The 17,492-nt window shown below is 41.8% G+C and overlaps 1 protein-coding gene across 2 annotated transcripts in view; it reads left to right on the top strand.

The window, feature by feature from the left end:
• Nucleotides 1-17,492, top strand: part of LOC126256298 (choline transporter-like protein 4) — a 260,157-nt gene that overhangs the window by 50,840 nt on the left and 191,825 nt on the right. For both annotated transcript variants that reach the window (XM_049955468.1, XM_049955469.1), the window contains exons 2-3: nucleotides 1,137-1,259; nucleotides 3,225-3,394. In XM_049955468.1, the coding sequence (XP_049811425.1) occupies nucleotides 1,137-1,259; nucleotides 3,225-3,394 (293 nt within the window). The remainder of the gene's footprint in view (nucleotides 1-1,136; nucleotides 1,260-3,224; nucleotides 3,395-17,492) is intronic.

The following is a 17,492-nucleotide window of genomic DNA, read 5'->3' as shown; positions in this document are numbered from 1 at the left end:
ACCTTGATGTAGAGCTCACAGTAGCTAAATTTTGTATGGTTTCATGTGTAAACGTTGACACAATGCACGACAGATGGACATCGGGGACATGTTGAGCTGTCGAGCTGTATGGTGAATGGATTTCTGCGGACTCCTTGTGAAACAATAGTGGATGCATTTGACATCTGTTCAGATGCTCAGGGATGGCCCAGCTAATTGCCTTTACACAAACAACCTGTTTTACAGAATTGTTCATGCCATCATATAATGCTCTGTGCTGTAGGAGGGTCCTCACCATACCTAGAACAAAAGTCATGCCGAACAGTTAGTACTGACCCGCACTGTGCAAAATGTAGAATACAAAACGCTTCCTGTTGTCCCAAAACACTTTCTTTTGTCCTGACACCATTTTTAATAGAACTGAAGTGGATGCACCCTGCTGCTACCTAGCATGAACCATGTAAAACTTGAGAGTTTGCTGTTTATTCTTCATCTCAGATGACATAATAGTTACAATTTGTTTAAATCAGATGATTCTTTTTGATACTCATTGTATAACAAATACCATTTGAAAATATATTTTCTGTGAAGATGTGGTCAAATTGCACAAACAGTGTTGTACAAGATGGTTTATGATGAGTGCTGCCTTGTTTCAGTTGTAGATACGATATGTCAAGATGTGGCATGATATTTTTAGTCTTATATTGCCTTCAGATATTCTACAGGAGTGACAAGTAGGTTAGAGAGTAGTCATAGAAGCTGTCTTAAGAAAAAAAATTCTTTAAATTTTTTTAAGTATATTTTCATGAGACCTCAGGTGTTTTTCTCAGAATGCTGGTAGTTAAGATTTCCAGGAATTCTGTCATACCCATGGGAGACAAACAATTCTGAATCATCCATACTGCCCTAATTTGTGTACTCTCAATGACCACAGTTAATCTGAATTTATCCCATGTATTTGAACTTTGTTCCACCTAAAATTTCATATCCATATTTTATTATTCGTGCATCAGTGTCATCTTTATTTCATATTGTTTGTTTGCAAAGAGATGAGAACTGAACTACCTCATGAGTATTGTCAAAGATTGTTCCAATTCTCTGTTGTTGTTGTATTTGTAGATTTGATCTTATCTCATCAAAATTAAATATGTTCACAGGTAAGAAATTTGAGCATGACCCAGATTTCAGAGGACCACTACATCATCGTTCTTGCACCGACGTTATATGTCTTTTGTTATGGGTAGTATTCATCGCTGCATGGATAGCCATTGGATGTGTGGGTAAGTCTGTACCAATGGCAGTATTTATTATAGTACTTTTTAATAACTTTATACTCTAAAAGTTTTCTGGTTACTGTGTTCATGTTTCCATTCAGAATTTTACTGTCGAAATGCTAAAATACATACTCATTTCAAGCAATCTTATATTCCCAAAAGCATCTCATGAATTTGTCACAAAGTGCATTTAGAGTTAAATGTGAAAGCCATGAATCAGAACTGTATCATGCTGTTAAAACTGTTTTAATGTACACGTTGATCCATTATTACGTCCCTATTTTTTTTTTTTTTTTAACTATTATTCACTGTTAGATGGTTGCTTTCAATTATGTTATGTACTATGGTCCTTGCCATTTCATATTTCCACATAGGCACCAGCGTTAGTAACACATTGCTTCAGTTGGAGTGCAATGCTCCTGACAGACTGTCGGAACATATTGTTCGGTACCCATGCACACTCTTCCCTAATGATTGCTTCTAAAGTGTCCGAGTCATGCAGTTTTCTGGAATGCACTTTTCCCTTCAAATATCGTGAGAAGAATCGAAAAGTATTGTCAAGCCATTCTCATGAAATCAACGCAAGATGGGGAGTAGCTCCATTGTGCATAAAGTGCACATTGTCCACACCATCACAGGTTAAAACAATGGGATGAACAAAAGTATGTAGCATATGTACATAAGTCTGCACATTCGTTGTTTCATGAAAAATGTAAGGACTGATAATAATATCGTGATAATAATACCACACCACATGGTCAATGAAGAACATGAGTGCAATTTTTCAATCATAACTCCAGGACTGTCATTACTAGGACCCCAGCAATGGCATTTATGGTGATTTATGAACTCACCCACACGGTACAAAACTTTTTCTGACCACAAAATGTTACTCAGGATATCTGGTTCTTCTTCCATCTATTGTAATGTGGTTTCAGCAAATTCTATCCTAACATCACAGTCTGCCACTGATAATGCTTGGACAACATGTGGTTTCCATGGTCTCCAGTCGATCTCCTTCATTATCTGTTGGACTGAACCATATGATAAACCAGTTTCCCTTTGATATTGTCTCAGAGACTTTGTGGGACTTTGCGCAAAATGCCACAGCAGCACTGTCTTTAGTCCTGTCAACTCTATTTGGGGGTTCAGCCCTCCTTTTCTGAGTAACCGAATCTGTACACAACAAATTTGCATCTAGTCTCTTTAGTGTTTTCACATCAAGACTTTTGTATCTTCCCCTCTCCCATCCCCACCATAGTTGCACTATGCACCATGCAAGTGTCTGCCATACTTAAATCCTAGCTGCAATTCAAATACAGTCAGAAATGTGTTGTCTCTGTGCACCATCTTCACTTAATTTGTGGTTAAAGCTGCAACAAACAACAAATATGTAACAATTTTTCAATCATAGCTCCAGGACTATCATTACTAGGACCCCAGTAATGGGAGTTGTCTTTTTGTTGCACCTCTCTGCAACTCAACATCTCCGGTATACAGTGAGTAGGATCTATCCTTTTCATAATATAATTACATAATAGCATACAACCTGCTCCCAGTAGCTGAGTGGTCAGTGCAACAGAATGTCAATCCTAAGGGCCCAGGTTCGATTCCCGGCTGGTTCGGAGATTTTCTCCTCTCAGGGACTGGGTGTTGTGTTGTCCTAATCATCATCATTTCATCCCCATCGACGCGCAAGTCACCGAAGTGGCATCAAATCAAAAGACTTGCACCCGGCGAAATGGTCCACCCGACGGGAGGCCCTAGTCACATGACATTTACATTTATAGCGTAGAATAGGGCATACTACAATGATAGAGTGATTGAGTTAACATTGTTTATGATAGAAAAGCAGTGAAATAAAAATAGGGATACAATAATGGATCACCCTGTATAATGACTGTCCTCCATTTCTAGTTGTTACCAACTTTGACAAGCACTTTCCTTTACAACTTCTTTGCTTTTTGCCAGCATTTATAAATGGAGATCCAACAGTATTGCTACATCCAAAGGATTCATCAGGACAGAGATGTGGACTGGATGAGGGTGTCAAGAATAAACCGTACCTAATGTACTTTGAGCTGACAAACTGTGTGTTAAATACATCCCCTCTTTCGGCCACTGACTGCCCAACAACAAAGGTAACATGCAGATTTATATAATACCACATATTATGTGGAATAGACTAAACAGTGTAAATATAAGAGGTAATCAGCATATGTTTGGTTATCAAATTACCACATTGACATTTCATGAAAAAACATCACTCTTGTGATTCTGCACAGAGCAGAGTGAAGGGTCATTGCTTTTAAGTTAGATATTTCTGATGGTAGCTTCCTGGGTTTCCACTTATCTCTTATTAGATTTTATACTTGCAAGACTTAAAACAATAATGTTGTGTGAGCAAATACTCCAAAAACATAAATAAAGGTAATTGCATTAAAATCCTAACAATGTAGGCTACAGTGATTGCTTCTGAGTAGAAGCGGCATTTGAAAACTTTTCCTGTGAGCTATATTTAAATTTGTTTTAGGTGGGCGTGTGTATTTACAGGACTAGATTCACATGCAAGAATTTTGCAGTGTAGCTTTGTGCTGGCATAAGTTTTTCTATAAACTGATTTGACCACAAAAAACCTGGCTCAGCCACGCACTGTCTTTGGGAGTACTCATAGCAGCGCCCCACTGTATTTGATTAGAGCAATGCATTTTCATCATGCATGTTTTGTGTTCTTCAGATGGAAAGCAAACATTTAACAGCTTTTGTCTGCATACTTAAGTGCTACACTTTTTTTGTTTCTTTACTGGTTTAACTACTTACAAGAGCTAGGCCTGGAATAAGAACTTTTGGTGTAGCCACTGAAAATGGTGTTAGATTATCCCACGGGCATAGTGGACACTTACCTGTAGGCCTCACACCTTTTAGAGGCCTGTCTACCAAACCAAAATATTGTAGAAGTCCTGGATGAGACAAATGGTATTTACAGATCCATACAAAAGAAACATTAAACTTTAATAAGCAAGCAACTTCAGGATTCATATTTCACCTTCTTACTTACAAGTCTTCAATAACCACATGAAGTAGGCAAGTATAAAAGCAGTCTTCAGTATGCTTATGAAGACCAGAGTTTCCACTTAGGGAAAAAATGGGTGATAACAATTCATAAGAAGCTATGCTTCATGGATGAAAAAGTTGAATGTTGAGATTTATGTATACAACTTTCTCGCACAAATACTTACAGCAGAGTTCAGTTTGTTCCCTGTAGACTTTCCAGTAAAGACTAGTGTCAAAATTAAAGCAGAAATTGAAGGTTTTATAGAGAATTCTTTGATGACATCAGAGAGAAACTAACAGAGAAAATGGTTTGATGTGAATATCTAGGTTCACCACTAGAACGTGGTGAAAATCGAAAAAATTGTTTTTAGCATACTGATCACATAAACTCAATTGAAAGAGCACTTGAATGTCCTTACACCAATGTTATAGTTTTCAGTATAGCACTTGACATGGGTTGTGTGTAAATAAAGAAGTTGCCATTGCAAATTAAAATTCCACTGACTTTGGTTGTCACTTCAGCAATGCCCAGCTTATTGGTCACAGATTTCACATTGAGCTTGGTCTTACGTAAACTTGATCAAGAAACTTGTAGCCTCCAGTAAAATAAATCATTTACTCAAAAATGTAATGAGAAACAGGAACCAGAAAGCAAAGCAGAGATAAATGCTCAACCAAAAATTCCAGAAAAAAATGGTCCATCGTGTTATGCTGTCCCATCAGAATGTCCAGTACCTGTGCAATAAGTTATTAGAATTGGAAGTGATGCTTTCAAGTGAGTTAATTGATGCCTCTATACTGTGTCTGAATGAGCATTGGTTGAGATAGGACGCATTACAAACAGTGAACATAACAAACTATCAATAGGCAGCCTACACTTGTAGAAAGCAATTCCATTGTTGTGGAAACTCCATCTTTTTTTTTTAAAAAAAAAAAAGAAAGAAAAAGAAAAAAGAAAAAGGAATATCATACAAACATCTAGAGCAACTAAAGATAGTAAATATTGAACAGGATTTTGAAAAATCAGCTATAGGGTTATCATCACTCAAAATAATTGTAGTATCCCTTTACAGATCTTCTGATGGAGATGTATGAAACGTCTACAACATGTGGAAAACACATTAATTCAAACTACAAAAAGCAAGCAAATCACTGTCATCTGTGGTGATTTCAGTATAGACTTGAGCAAACCCAGTAAAGAAAGAACTATTGGATCTCTTCACACATTCCAGTTGGGTCACAGTGTCTGCTGCATTCGCCCAGAGGTCATAAACATTTTTTTTTTTTTTTTGACAGGTGGTTCCTGCTTATAAGATGAAGGAAAAAAGCAGATTATCATCTGTTTCAGAAATACTGTTTGTTGTGTCTAGTTCATACAGTCTAGACACAATGAGGTAGCTAGGTGCACGCTAAACTAACGCAGACGGGCTTGAAGTTCTGGAACATGAGACTTATTAATGAATAAGAAGAAAAGTACGTAGATGTTGGTTACTTAACTTTTATTCTCTTGTTGGAATACATCTCTCTTGAATATTAGGAAGCTATAAGCACTGATACAAATGGCGCCTTGCTAGGTAGTAGCTATGGACTAAGCTGAAGGCTATTCTATCTGTCTCTCAGCAAATGAGAGGAAGACTTGGTAGGTCTAGTCGCAAGCAATGTCGTCCGTACAACTGGGGCGAGGTCTAGTCCGTGTCTTGTGACCTGCCATGTGGTGGCGCTAGGATTGCGATTACACAGTGGCGACACGCGGGTCCGACATGTACTACAGGACCGCGGCCGATTTAAGTTACCACCTAGCAAGTGTGGTGTCTAGCGGTGACACCACACTGTTGTCAGTTTCAAAACTGCCATTCTCAACTTCAGAACCAGATTCTTCAGGCAGAGATTCTTCATCAGTCAAACAAGAGAATAACCAACAACAATGAATATGTGGGAACTGAACATTCCTGTAATAAGTTTTTTTTAAGTCACTTGTCACTTTTTGGCAGCAGAAACATCCGTCTATAAGCTCTCCAAAGCACTAAAACAGTGAATAACTGACATCAGTGTGTCACTGCTCAGCAATACTAGATTGTAAATTAACAGTCAGGAAAGCCCTGCTCAGAGATTCTTTAAACATTGACTGTTAGGGAAATCACACGTCCATAATTTCCACAGCCAGTGACCACAATCTGTTAATCTCTTATAACTTGAAAATCACAATACATTCACCTGCATGAGAAACATAAATCCACAATAGATCAAATAATAATTAACTCTAATCGGCAACATTACAAAGCAGAAATAGTAAAGACCTGACTTGGAGACCACTGTGAACAAATCATAAGTTTTTATGCTGTAAGTAATAAGGCCAACAAACTGACAAGCATATATGAGAGAAGCTGGAAATCTCCCTGACTGATCTCAAATGATTGGCAGCTGCTGCAAATCAGTGATTTGGAAGTCTGCCTCCGTAGCGTAGCGGTAGCGTTACTGCCTACCATGCAGGGGGCCTGGGTTCGATTCCCGACAGGGGACTGGGTGTTGTGTGTCCTGCTTCATCATTTTCATCATCATTGACTCGCAAGTCGCTGAAGTGGTGTCAACTAAAGAGGACTTGCAATACGGCGGCCGAACTCCCCCAAATGGGGTCTTCCGGCCAACAATGCCATACGATCATTTCATTTCAGTGAGTTGGAAGAGCTCTAGAGAGTCATGTATCTGTGATACCTAGCCAGAGATACATCAGGTACTACACTCTCCTGTGGATCCTCTCTCCTCTGCAGAAAGTACGAGATCTGTCATTACCCATCCACTTGAGTGCGATTGGTGTGTCAATGGTAGATCTAGGCATCCTGTACAGGGTGGACGGGGACCAGGGAGGACTCGTGGTGTGGTAACAAACCCCTAACCAAAAGGTATGAGGTGATATCTTGCACTGAAACTGAAACTGAGCCAGTGGGACTCACTTCACCTGTTTTGGGGAAACCTGTTTTGTCTGGTGTTAGGAGGAGGCAAACACACCAAGTGACAGGAAAGAACAACAGGTGCACTCAATGTGTATGCCTGGGGGCCTCATTCAACATGTTGAAGAGGCTATTCCAGCAGCCATTGAAGAAAAAGGGTGCAACCAACTGCATGTTGTGGCACACGTTGGAACAAATGATGCCTGTCATCTGGGCTCCGAAGTCACTCTTGTATCATTCTGGCGACTGGCAGAGAATGTTGAGAAGGCCAGCCTTGTGTGTCAAGCGAAGCTCACAATTTGCAGCATTGTCCCCAGAACTGATTGTTGCTCTATGGTACTGGTCGAGTGGAAGGACTGAACCAGAGACTTCACAAGTTCTGTGATAAGCTAGTCTGCAACTTCCTGGACTTATGCCGTAGGGTTGGTATCTGTAGGGTACCCCTAAATAGATCAGGCATGCACTAAACATCAGAGGCTGCTACTCAGGTAGCTGGTTGTGTGTCGGGTATGCAGAAGGTTTTTTTAGATTAGGTGACTCTCCATCTAATCCAGATAATCATAGCTGTAGGAAACCCAGAAGTATCAGTGTAAATCAAAAGAAATACCTGCCACACGTGAGAGTATTAAAATCCTAATGGTAAACTGCCAAAGCATTTGCAACAAATTGCCAGAGTTTGAAGTGCTCATGAAAAGCAGTGAAGCTTGTATAATACTAGGTATAGAAAGCTGGTTGAAACCTGAAATTTATAGCAGTAAGATTGTTGAGGATAGGCAAATGGGTAATGGAGGTGGTATATTCATCACACTAGACAAGAAACGCAAATCCACAAGATAGAAATTGAAGCTGCATGTGAGACTACTTGGGTAAGACTCAGTATCAGTTGTGGGCATAAATGATAATTGGATCCATCTATTATCCACCAGAGTCATCTCCTGATGTAACCAAAGACTTTAGGGAAAAACTCAGTTCACTTGTATATAAGTTCTCCATTTATACTGTTATCATTGGTGGAGACTTTGATCATCCAACAATCACTTGGTAAAATACAGTTTTGTTAGTGGTGGGTGTGATAAGACATCCTGTGAAACTTTACTAAGTGCCTTCTCTGATAACTACCTGGAACAGATAGTTAGGAACACTACTCATGATGGAAATATATTGGATGTAATGGCAACAAATAGGCCTGACCTCTTTTGAGGATGAGGATGTCCACACCGCAACTGGTATCAGTGACCATGACATGGTAATGGCAACAATGATTGCCAAAGCACAAAGGACAACTAAACCAAGCAGAAAGATACATATGTTCAGTAAACTAGAAAAAAAATCAGTAGTGTCATATCTCAATTAGGAACCACTTATGAACTTTCAGCACAGGGCAGGAGCATGTAGAGGAACTCTGGCTCAGGTTTAAAAGAATAGTTGACCATGCACTTGGTAATATGTACCCAGTAGAACAGTTCATAATGGGAAGTTTTCAACATCATGCATAGATTAGCAACTTGCTCTAAATGTTCAGAAATGTAAAATTGTGCACTTCATAAAGTGAAAAAACATAATATCCTATGACTATAATATCAACAAATCACTTCTGGATTTTGTCAACTCATACAAATACCTGGATGTAGCACTTTGTAGGGATATGAAATGGAATGATCACATAGGTTCAGTTGTAGATAAAGAGGTAAAGCAGGTGGTAGACTATGGGTTGTTGGTAGAATACTGGGGAATTGCAATCAGTCTACAAAGGAGATTGCTTAGAAATCACTTGTGTGACCAGTTCTAGAATGTTGCTCAAGTGTGTGAGACCTGCTTAGAAATCACTTGTGTGACCAGTTCTAGAATGTTACTCAAGTGTGTGAGACCTGTACCAGATAGGACTGACACGGGATATTGAATGTATACAGAGAAGGGCAGCATGAATGGTCACAGGTGTGTTTAATCCATGGAAGAGTGACAGAGATACTGAAGGAACCAAAATGGAAGACTCTTGATGATAATGTTATAACGTCAAGTTTAACAAATATATTTCAGAACGACACAACACATATAAGTCACAGAGTAAGTTGACAAGCAAGACATGTGTACACGTTAGCATTCGAATGAGCACTGAGTCCCAGTCTAGCGGCCGCTGCTTGGCTGGCCGCTTAGGTGGCGCAGCTGCTGCATGGGTGGCAGACAGCGCCGCACGTAGAGGACACACGTAATTGCACGGCGGTGCTTTGAATGATCGGCGAGTCACAACACTTTTCCTCCCCTTGAAATTGTTGCACTGGTCTTGATGGAGGTGTCCTGGAGATGGCTAACGTCCATAGGCGTTGTTTGACTCACCGTAAAGTCTCGAGGAGGAGGCTTCCCGTATGGACGGAAGTGTCCCCAATGATAACAGGTCGAGATGACAGGAGACGTAGGGGTCGAATCTGCTGGGGCCCCCTGCACCAATCTGCCCATTGCGGCAAGTCCAGTTGATACGACAGGAGATATGGGCGATGTGTCGGTGTCCGTTGGAGGAGGAGGCGAGTAGATTTGCTCTGACAGAGGATGTTCATCTGGTTCCTGCATGGGTATGTCTCCTGGTGGCATCCGTTCTTGTGCTCGCATCGCGATGACGATGAGAGGGCTGCGTTGTGAGTATTGAGAGATGCCAAGATCCTGAGCGTCAGTTAGGGCCAAAAGTGGTGTAGCGGCATTCGGAACAGGCGTTGCTGGCACACGAGGCCAAAGCTGGTCCGAATGACGCACTGCAACACCCGTGTCCATCTGGATTTCATACAGGCGTCTGCCACGGTGTCTTAAGATGCGGCCCGGGCTCCATTTTGGCCGCCTGCCATATCCCCATACCCAGACGAGGTCATCGGCGGTGAACCGGCCAAGGGAAGGCACCAGCGGCCGTGAGGTGGGAGGCCACAGAAGGTGAAGTAGCGTGCGGGGCTGTCGGCCATGTAAGAGCTTAGCCGGGCTGTGGTCGCCCATGAGGGTGAAATGGTAAGATGCCAGAAACTGGAGAAGCGCATCATCAGCAGCAGAAGAAGTCAGAAGTTTCCGCATCTGAGCCTTAAATGTGCAGACCAGTCGTTCAGCCTCACCGTTGGATTGTGGATGGAATGGCGGGGCCGTGACATGCATAACGCCATGACGAGCACAAAAATCCTCAAATTCGGAAGAGGCAAATTGCGGACCATTATCAGTAACAAGAGTAGAGGGGAGGTCTTCCAAAGAAAAAATGCGGGCGAGAGCACTGGTGGTTGCCGCGGTGGTAGGCGACGTGCAACGGACAATGAAAGGAAAGTTAGAGTAGGCGTCAATTACGAGGAGCCAATAAGTACCTAAAAAGGGTCCCGCAAAGTCAGCATGAATGCGCTCCCAGGGCTTCTCAGGCGAAGGCCACGGTGACAAAGATGACTTCGGGGCAGCGGCCTGTGACGCACAAGGGCCGCACGCAGCGACCATGTGTGCTATTTCAGATTCGATGCCAGGCCAGTACACATGACAGCGCGCCAGAGATTTTGTGCGAGACACACCCCAGTGCCCTTGGTGAAGGACGCGCAAGACCGAAGCACGCAAAGATGCAGGTACCATGACACGCGGCGAAGCATTGTCAGTGGAGAGGAGGATAACACCATCCCTAGCCGTGAGGCGGTAGCGCAAAGTGTAATAGTTCCGCAATGGATCAGAAGTCTCAGTGGACGGGCGATCTGGCCAACCCTTCTGAATACAGCGTAAAACCCGGGGGAGGGTAGGGTCAGAACTCGTAGCAGCCACCAGCCTGTCCCCAGTGATGGGGAACCCGTCCACAACCCGCTGCTCGGCAACATCCAGGTGGAAACACAAAAGTTCGTCCCTATCGAATGCCTGATCAGGACCCATGGGAAGGCGAGACAGAGCATCAGCATTTGCATGTTGAGCCGTTGGCCGGAAATGAATCTCATAATTGAAACGAGACAAGTAAAGAGCCCAACACTGGAGGCGGTGTGGAGCCTTGTCGGGAAGTGACGTTGATGGATGAAACAACGAAACAAGTGGTTTGTGATCCGTATCAAGATGAAATTTTGAGCCATAGAGAAAAACACCAAACTTATGAAGAGCATAAATAATGGCCAAAGCTTCTTTTTTAATTTGAGAATACTTTTGTTGGGCATCCGTGAGCGTTTTGGAGGCATAAGCAATGGGTTGTTCCGAACCGTCAGAAAAACGGTGCGCAAGGGCTGCACCGACCCCGTATTGAGAGGCGTCTGTGACAAGAACAAGATGTTGGCCAGGTCGATAAGTAGCCAGGCACGGGGCCTGTTTCAGCATAGTCTTCAATTTCTGGAAAGCCGCATCGCATGACGCGGACAAGTGAAAAGGCACGTTTTTATGCAACAGGCGATGCAACGGCTGAGCCACCGAAGCTGCAGACGGTAAAAACTTGTGATAGTATGCTGTTTTCCCCAAGAAGGACTGCAGTTCCTTAACAGATGTAGGGCGAGGAAGGGCATCGATCGCAGCGACAGTTTGCTGAAGCGGACGAATACCATCCCGAGAGTATTGAAACCCCAAGTACGTGATAGATGCCTGAAAAAATTGTTATTTCTGAAGATTACACTTAAGACCGGCAGTCAGTAAGACATGAAAAAGTGTGCAGAGATTTTGAAGATGTTCTTCAGTGGTGGAGTCAGTGACAACAATGTCGTCCATGTAATTGATACACCCAGGGACAGGTAGCAATAATTGTTCCAAGAATCGCTGAAAGAGAGCAGGGGCGCTAGCAACCCTGAATGGCAAGCGTTAGTATTGATAGAGGCCAAAAGGCGTGTTAAGGACCAGAAACTGCCGGGAAGCAGCGTCGAGAGGAAGTTGATGATAAGCTTCTGACAGGTCAATTTTATAAAAATACTGGCCTCCAGCAAGTTTAATGAACAGTTCTTCAGGACGGGGCATAGGGTAAGTGTCGATGAGGCATTGAGCATTTACAGTGGCTTTGAAATCGCCAAAGAGATGAGTATCACCATTTGGCTTAGCAACGACAACAACAGGAGAGGACCACTCACTGGAAGTGATAGGAAGCAAGACCCCTGAAGTAGTGAGACGATCCAACTCCCGTTTTACCCGATCACGAAGGGCCACAGGAATGGGCTGAGCCCGAAAAAACTTAGGCCGAGCAGTGGGTTTGAGTGTGATATGAGCTTGAAAGTCGTTTGCACGGCCTAACCCAGGAGAAAAAAGGGACGAAAATGTCGTCGACAAGGAATCCAGTTGAGCATAAGGAATAGCATCAGAGACAATATTGACAGAGTCATCTATGGAGAACCCAAAAACGCGAAAGGCATCGAAACCAAAAAGATTTTCTGTGTTGCTCTGGTCGACCACAAATATGGGAACAGTGCGAACGACGGATTTGTAAGATACCTCAGCATTAAACTGTCCCAAGAGAGCAATCTTCTGTTTATTGTATGTCCGTAATTGCCGAGTGATGGGTGACAGGAGTGGAGAAACAACTGAAGATACGTCTGAGAATTAATTATAGTGGCAGCAGAACCAGTATCCACTTGCATGCGAACATCTCGACCAAGGACTTGGACAGTGAGGAATAACTTCCCTGGAAGGGAAGAAGTGCAATTGACAGACAACACAGAATCAGAATCAGCGTCATGTTCATGAATATCATGTATGCGGTCGGATTTGCAAACGGAAGACACATGACCTTTCTTTTTGCAATTGTGACACACAGCCCAACGTTGGGGACAATCCTCTCGTGAATGTTTCGTAAAACACCGCAGACATGAAGGAGGTTGCCAGGGGTTTTGGTGCAGTTTCTTAGCAGGTTGTTTACGGCTAGACCGAGGCTGTGCGTGGGAGCGCACTGCGGTTACATCGGCCGGCGGGGACGCGCTGCATGCGTCATCAACAGCACACAGAGGTTGTATTTCCTTGACATCACCCCACGCCTCTATTTGCACCCCAGCGGCGCGAGAAATTTCAAAAGACTGTGCAATGGAGAGAACTTCATCTAGAGTTAGATTCGCCAACTGAAGGGCACGTTGCCGAACTTCTTTGTCGGGCACCGACCGGATAATAGCACCACATATCATGGAATCGGCATAGGATTCTTTGTGAACGTCAGTAACAAATTGACACTTTCGACTGAGGTCATGACGTTCAGCAGCCCAAGCGCGATAGGATTGATGTGGCTGTTTTTGACAATGATAAAAGGCAACACGAGAGGCTACCACATGCGTTTGCTTTTGAAAATAGACAGACAGAAGTGAGCACATTTCAGCTAAGGACAAAGATGCAGGATCCTTCAAAGGAGCCAATTGCGATAACAACCGATACATTTGAGGTGAAATCCAGGAAAGGAACAGAGACTTACATGGTTGTTCATCCGTGACATGAAATGCCAAGAAGTGCTGTCGAAGACGTTCTTCATAATCTGACCAGTCTTCCGCCGTCTCGTTGTAAGGAGGGAAAGGAGGTACAGCCAATGACGAGAAACGCCCCGCATTTGACGCTGCGACGAAATTCCGAATCGCCGCTGTTCAAGGAGATTTTGCAATAGTTGCTCAACAGTAGCCACGGAACCCTGTGGGTCAACAGTGAAAAGGAAAAATCCACTACCTCGTCGCCAATTGTTATAACGTCAAGTTGAACAAATATATTTCAGAACGACACAACACATATAAGTCACAGAGTATGTTGACAAGCAAGAGATGTGTACACGTTAGCATTTGAATGAGCACTGAGTCCCAGTCTAGCGGCCGCTGCTCGGCTGGCCGCTTAGGTGGTGCAGCTGCTGCATGGCTGGCAGACAGCGCCGCACGTAGAGGACGCACGTAATTGCGCGGCGGCGCTTTCAATGATCGGCGAGTCACAACAGTTAATATGCTGAAAAAAATAATAGTTTGACTTTCAACCACCAGGGGAAAATATGGCACTGTAAGCAGTCAGAATGTAATGTGGGTCAGGAAAAGGGGGGGGGGGGGGGGGGGGAATGACCAAACATATGATAAAGTTGGTTCTGGCATGTATATTAGGACATGGGCAGAAGTTAAAATAAGTGTTCAGTATGGTCTCCAGACTCATCAACGTGCTGCTTCCATAACACTACATGTTTGACAGTTCCTCACAGCATATCTGTTGTAATCAGAGTGATATGTCATGATATGCTACCCTTCAGATCAGGAAAAGTCTGGATACACCCCTGATAGACACAGTCTTTCACATATCCTCGCAACAAGAAGTGACATGGATTTAGGCCAGAGGAGGCTACACATCTTGAAATTATGTAGAGATGATGCAGCTCTTACCAAAGGTTTCTTGATGCAAATATTTCAGCTGGCAAGCAACACGTGGTGTTGCCCCATCTTGCATGAAAATAGTGGTACAGAGATAGCTATGTTCTAGCAAAGCTGGAATCATTTATTGCATAAAGGTGCAGATGTTGCCGTGCACCTAACAGGCATGTGAGGTGTCATCTGGTCAAAGAAAATGGACAGAAAATGAAGGTTATAAAACCACACCAAACAATCACATAAGCTGAGTGCACAACAAGTGGTTGAGTATAACCACATATGCAGCAGTTCTGTGCATCCACAGCACCATGCAGAGTAAAAGGTGCCTCATCTGTCCAAAGATTATTCCCCAGCCACATGTCATCCATTTCCAAGTATGTCAAAAAATGAAGGGTAAAGTCATGATGTTGTAGCCTATCTTGGGAATTCATTTGGTACCCATTCTGAATATTGTAGGAATAGCAGTATAGAATGCACTGCAAAATTGTGTGAACTGTTTACCTGTGGAGGGACAATTCATGTGACACAGCTTGAGCACTGTCTGGAGAATTTGAGGCATGTGTTGCATGGTCGGGTATAACTACAGCAACTTCATCAACAACTACCATGGGAATGAGCTGCCTCCCTTTTCATACTGCACCACCTAATTCATCTATTTCTTCAGATTTCTTGATCATATTCTGTAGCTAATTTAGTGACATGTGGTCTCTTCACAACTGTTTCTGTCGATGATATTCCCACAATGCAGCACTGCTATCACTACTATGCTGACAAAACAGGTGCTGGGAGTGCATCGTCTTTCTTCTCAATAGCATTGTGTGTCATATGGAAAACTCCCTTTACACTAACAGTCACTTCATGAAGGAAATCAACATGCATCACCAAACGACAAACAGCATAATGACATCAATACAGGAAACTTTGACATTCTGATTGTTTACTGGGCCGTATTTTCACCTGGTAGCAGAAAGTGGGATTTTTTTTTTTTTTTTTAACATATTCCGCGAGTGCATCAATTAATGAGCATTCCTATAATGTTTAGCATCCTGTGATGCGTGTACTCCGCATTGCAGTACTTGGAACACTGTCAGTTTAATTATAACCATGCAGTAGATACAACTAAATATCGTTTTGACATAGCATTCTCTCTGAAGAGTAGGTCAAAAATAGCTCATACAAACAAATGGATCACAGTGGATGTTAGGAAATCATGCACACAGAAACAGTTCCTTTGCAGAATAACTAAAATGTGTCCTACAACACATGAATTTAATGGGTATTTTAAAAATTATAAAACAATACTCAGGAACACTATAAAAGATGCCAAAATGATGTAAAATGACAGATACAGAAGAAACACATCCAATAAAATGAAAGTTATTTGGATTATTGTGAAGAAATAAACAGAAAGTAACAAAACTAAAATTAATAATATCCAGTTGAGTGAAAATCTACAGACTGTCAGCAAACAAACTGATGTAGCTAATGTGCTTAACTGTTTTTTTGTGAATGTAGCAGAAAAGCTTATTGAATCAAGTGTCACCCATAAACATCCCACACAAGTGACATCAGATATTGATCAGGTAGATAACTTAATAATTCTCTTGCCAAAAACACTCATTATGAATAGATAACATACCAGATTTTGTCATTTACTCTCTGAACTGCTGACTTATCTAGTAAACCTGTCCTTCTCAACTGGCAACTTAGAACTATTTCACAAAAAAGAAAGCCAGGAACAGGTGTCAAACTATAGACATCTTTCTGTACTGTCTGTATTTTTGAAAAGTCTAGAGACACTTTCATATATACAGATGTCTAATTTTGCCTACACACATTATAAAAATAAGTGTATGTGTGACCTAAACAACTGAACTGATTTCAGCCAAATATGGTACACCTAAATCTTACTGTCAGGCAACAATTTCTGTGGGTGTAAGAACCACCTACCTACCTAATCATAGTTCAGGAGATAATGGCTTCATAAACAATGAGAAGTATGAAAAGCTACTGCATAATGCATGATGTTTAATTTTATTACTTATGTACTACTAACTCTATTCACAATAAATTTTGCAGGCAGTGAACACATATGAACCTACATAATTATATCATGGTACCACACATAATTCCAGAGATATGATATCACAAACACTGAAATGCATGATAAAATGCCACATCCTGCATGAAATTTTAATACACATATTTTTTTACTGCTAAGATGCTCCTACACTCAAATCGACTTAAAGAATCTCTGACATCTAGCATTGTTTTTGACAGCTTTCAACTGTGAAGTGCAAATGGCTGTGGATGAAAACATAACCTTCAGTAGAGCCATGAAAAGGTGTTGCCATAGATACTTCCAGAAAAGCACATTGTAGGCACATGAAGCAGCTGCACCTAGCATAAAAAAACTGTTTGTTAACTTGGATACTGCACTTGTACATTGGTACATTATGCATACTGTTTTTTTATGACAGTTTCATTATTTCAAAGGTTTTTTTTCATGGATACATGGAAATAAATGTTTTTCAATATTATGCTAAAAACACAGTTAATTTTTTGTTTTAGTTTCTAATACAAAATTGGCAAAATGAATACCCAGGCAATTCCGAGTTTGTTAGGTAGTAACTAAGTATAATATACTAATATGATCACAGCATTGTTTTAGGAAAAATCACTCAACTGAAATAGCAACCTTTTCCTTTCTGTATGAAATGCTACAGGTCCTAGATAGGCAGCAACATGCCCTGAGGATATTACTTGACCAATCAAAAGCTTTTTATACTATCTGTTAAGAAAGATTACTTGATAAGATTCAGAATTAGGGTATTAGGAGACCAGCTTATAACTGGATTAAATCATATCTCCATAGGAAAAAAGAATCTCACAGAGATAACCCATGAAGTAAATGGGGCAGTCAGTATCCATCGGTCGGATTTATTAGTGGTCAAATATATAGT

Source organism: Schistocerca nitens, chromosome 1 (genome assembly GCF_023898315.1).
Source record: "Schistocerca nitens isolate TAMUIC-IGC-003100 chromosome 1, iqSchNite1.1, whole genome shotgun sequence".
Lineage (NCBI taxonomy): Eukaryota > Metazoa > Arthropoda > Insecta > Orthoptera > Acrididae > Schistocerca > Schistocerca nitens.
The sequence above is the reverse complement of the archived record's forward strand: the minus strand, read 5'-3'. Positions and strand labels throughout refer to the sequence as shown.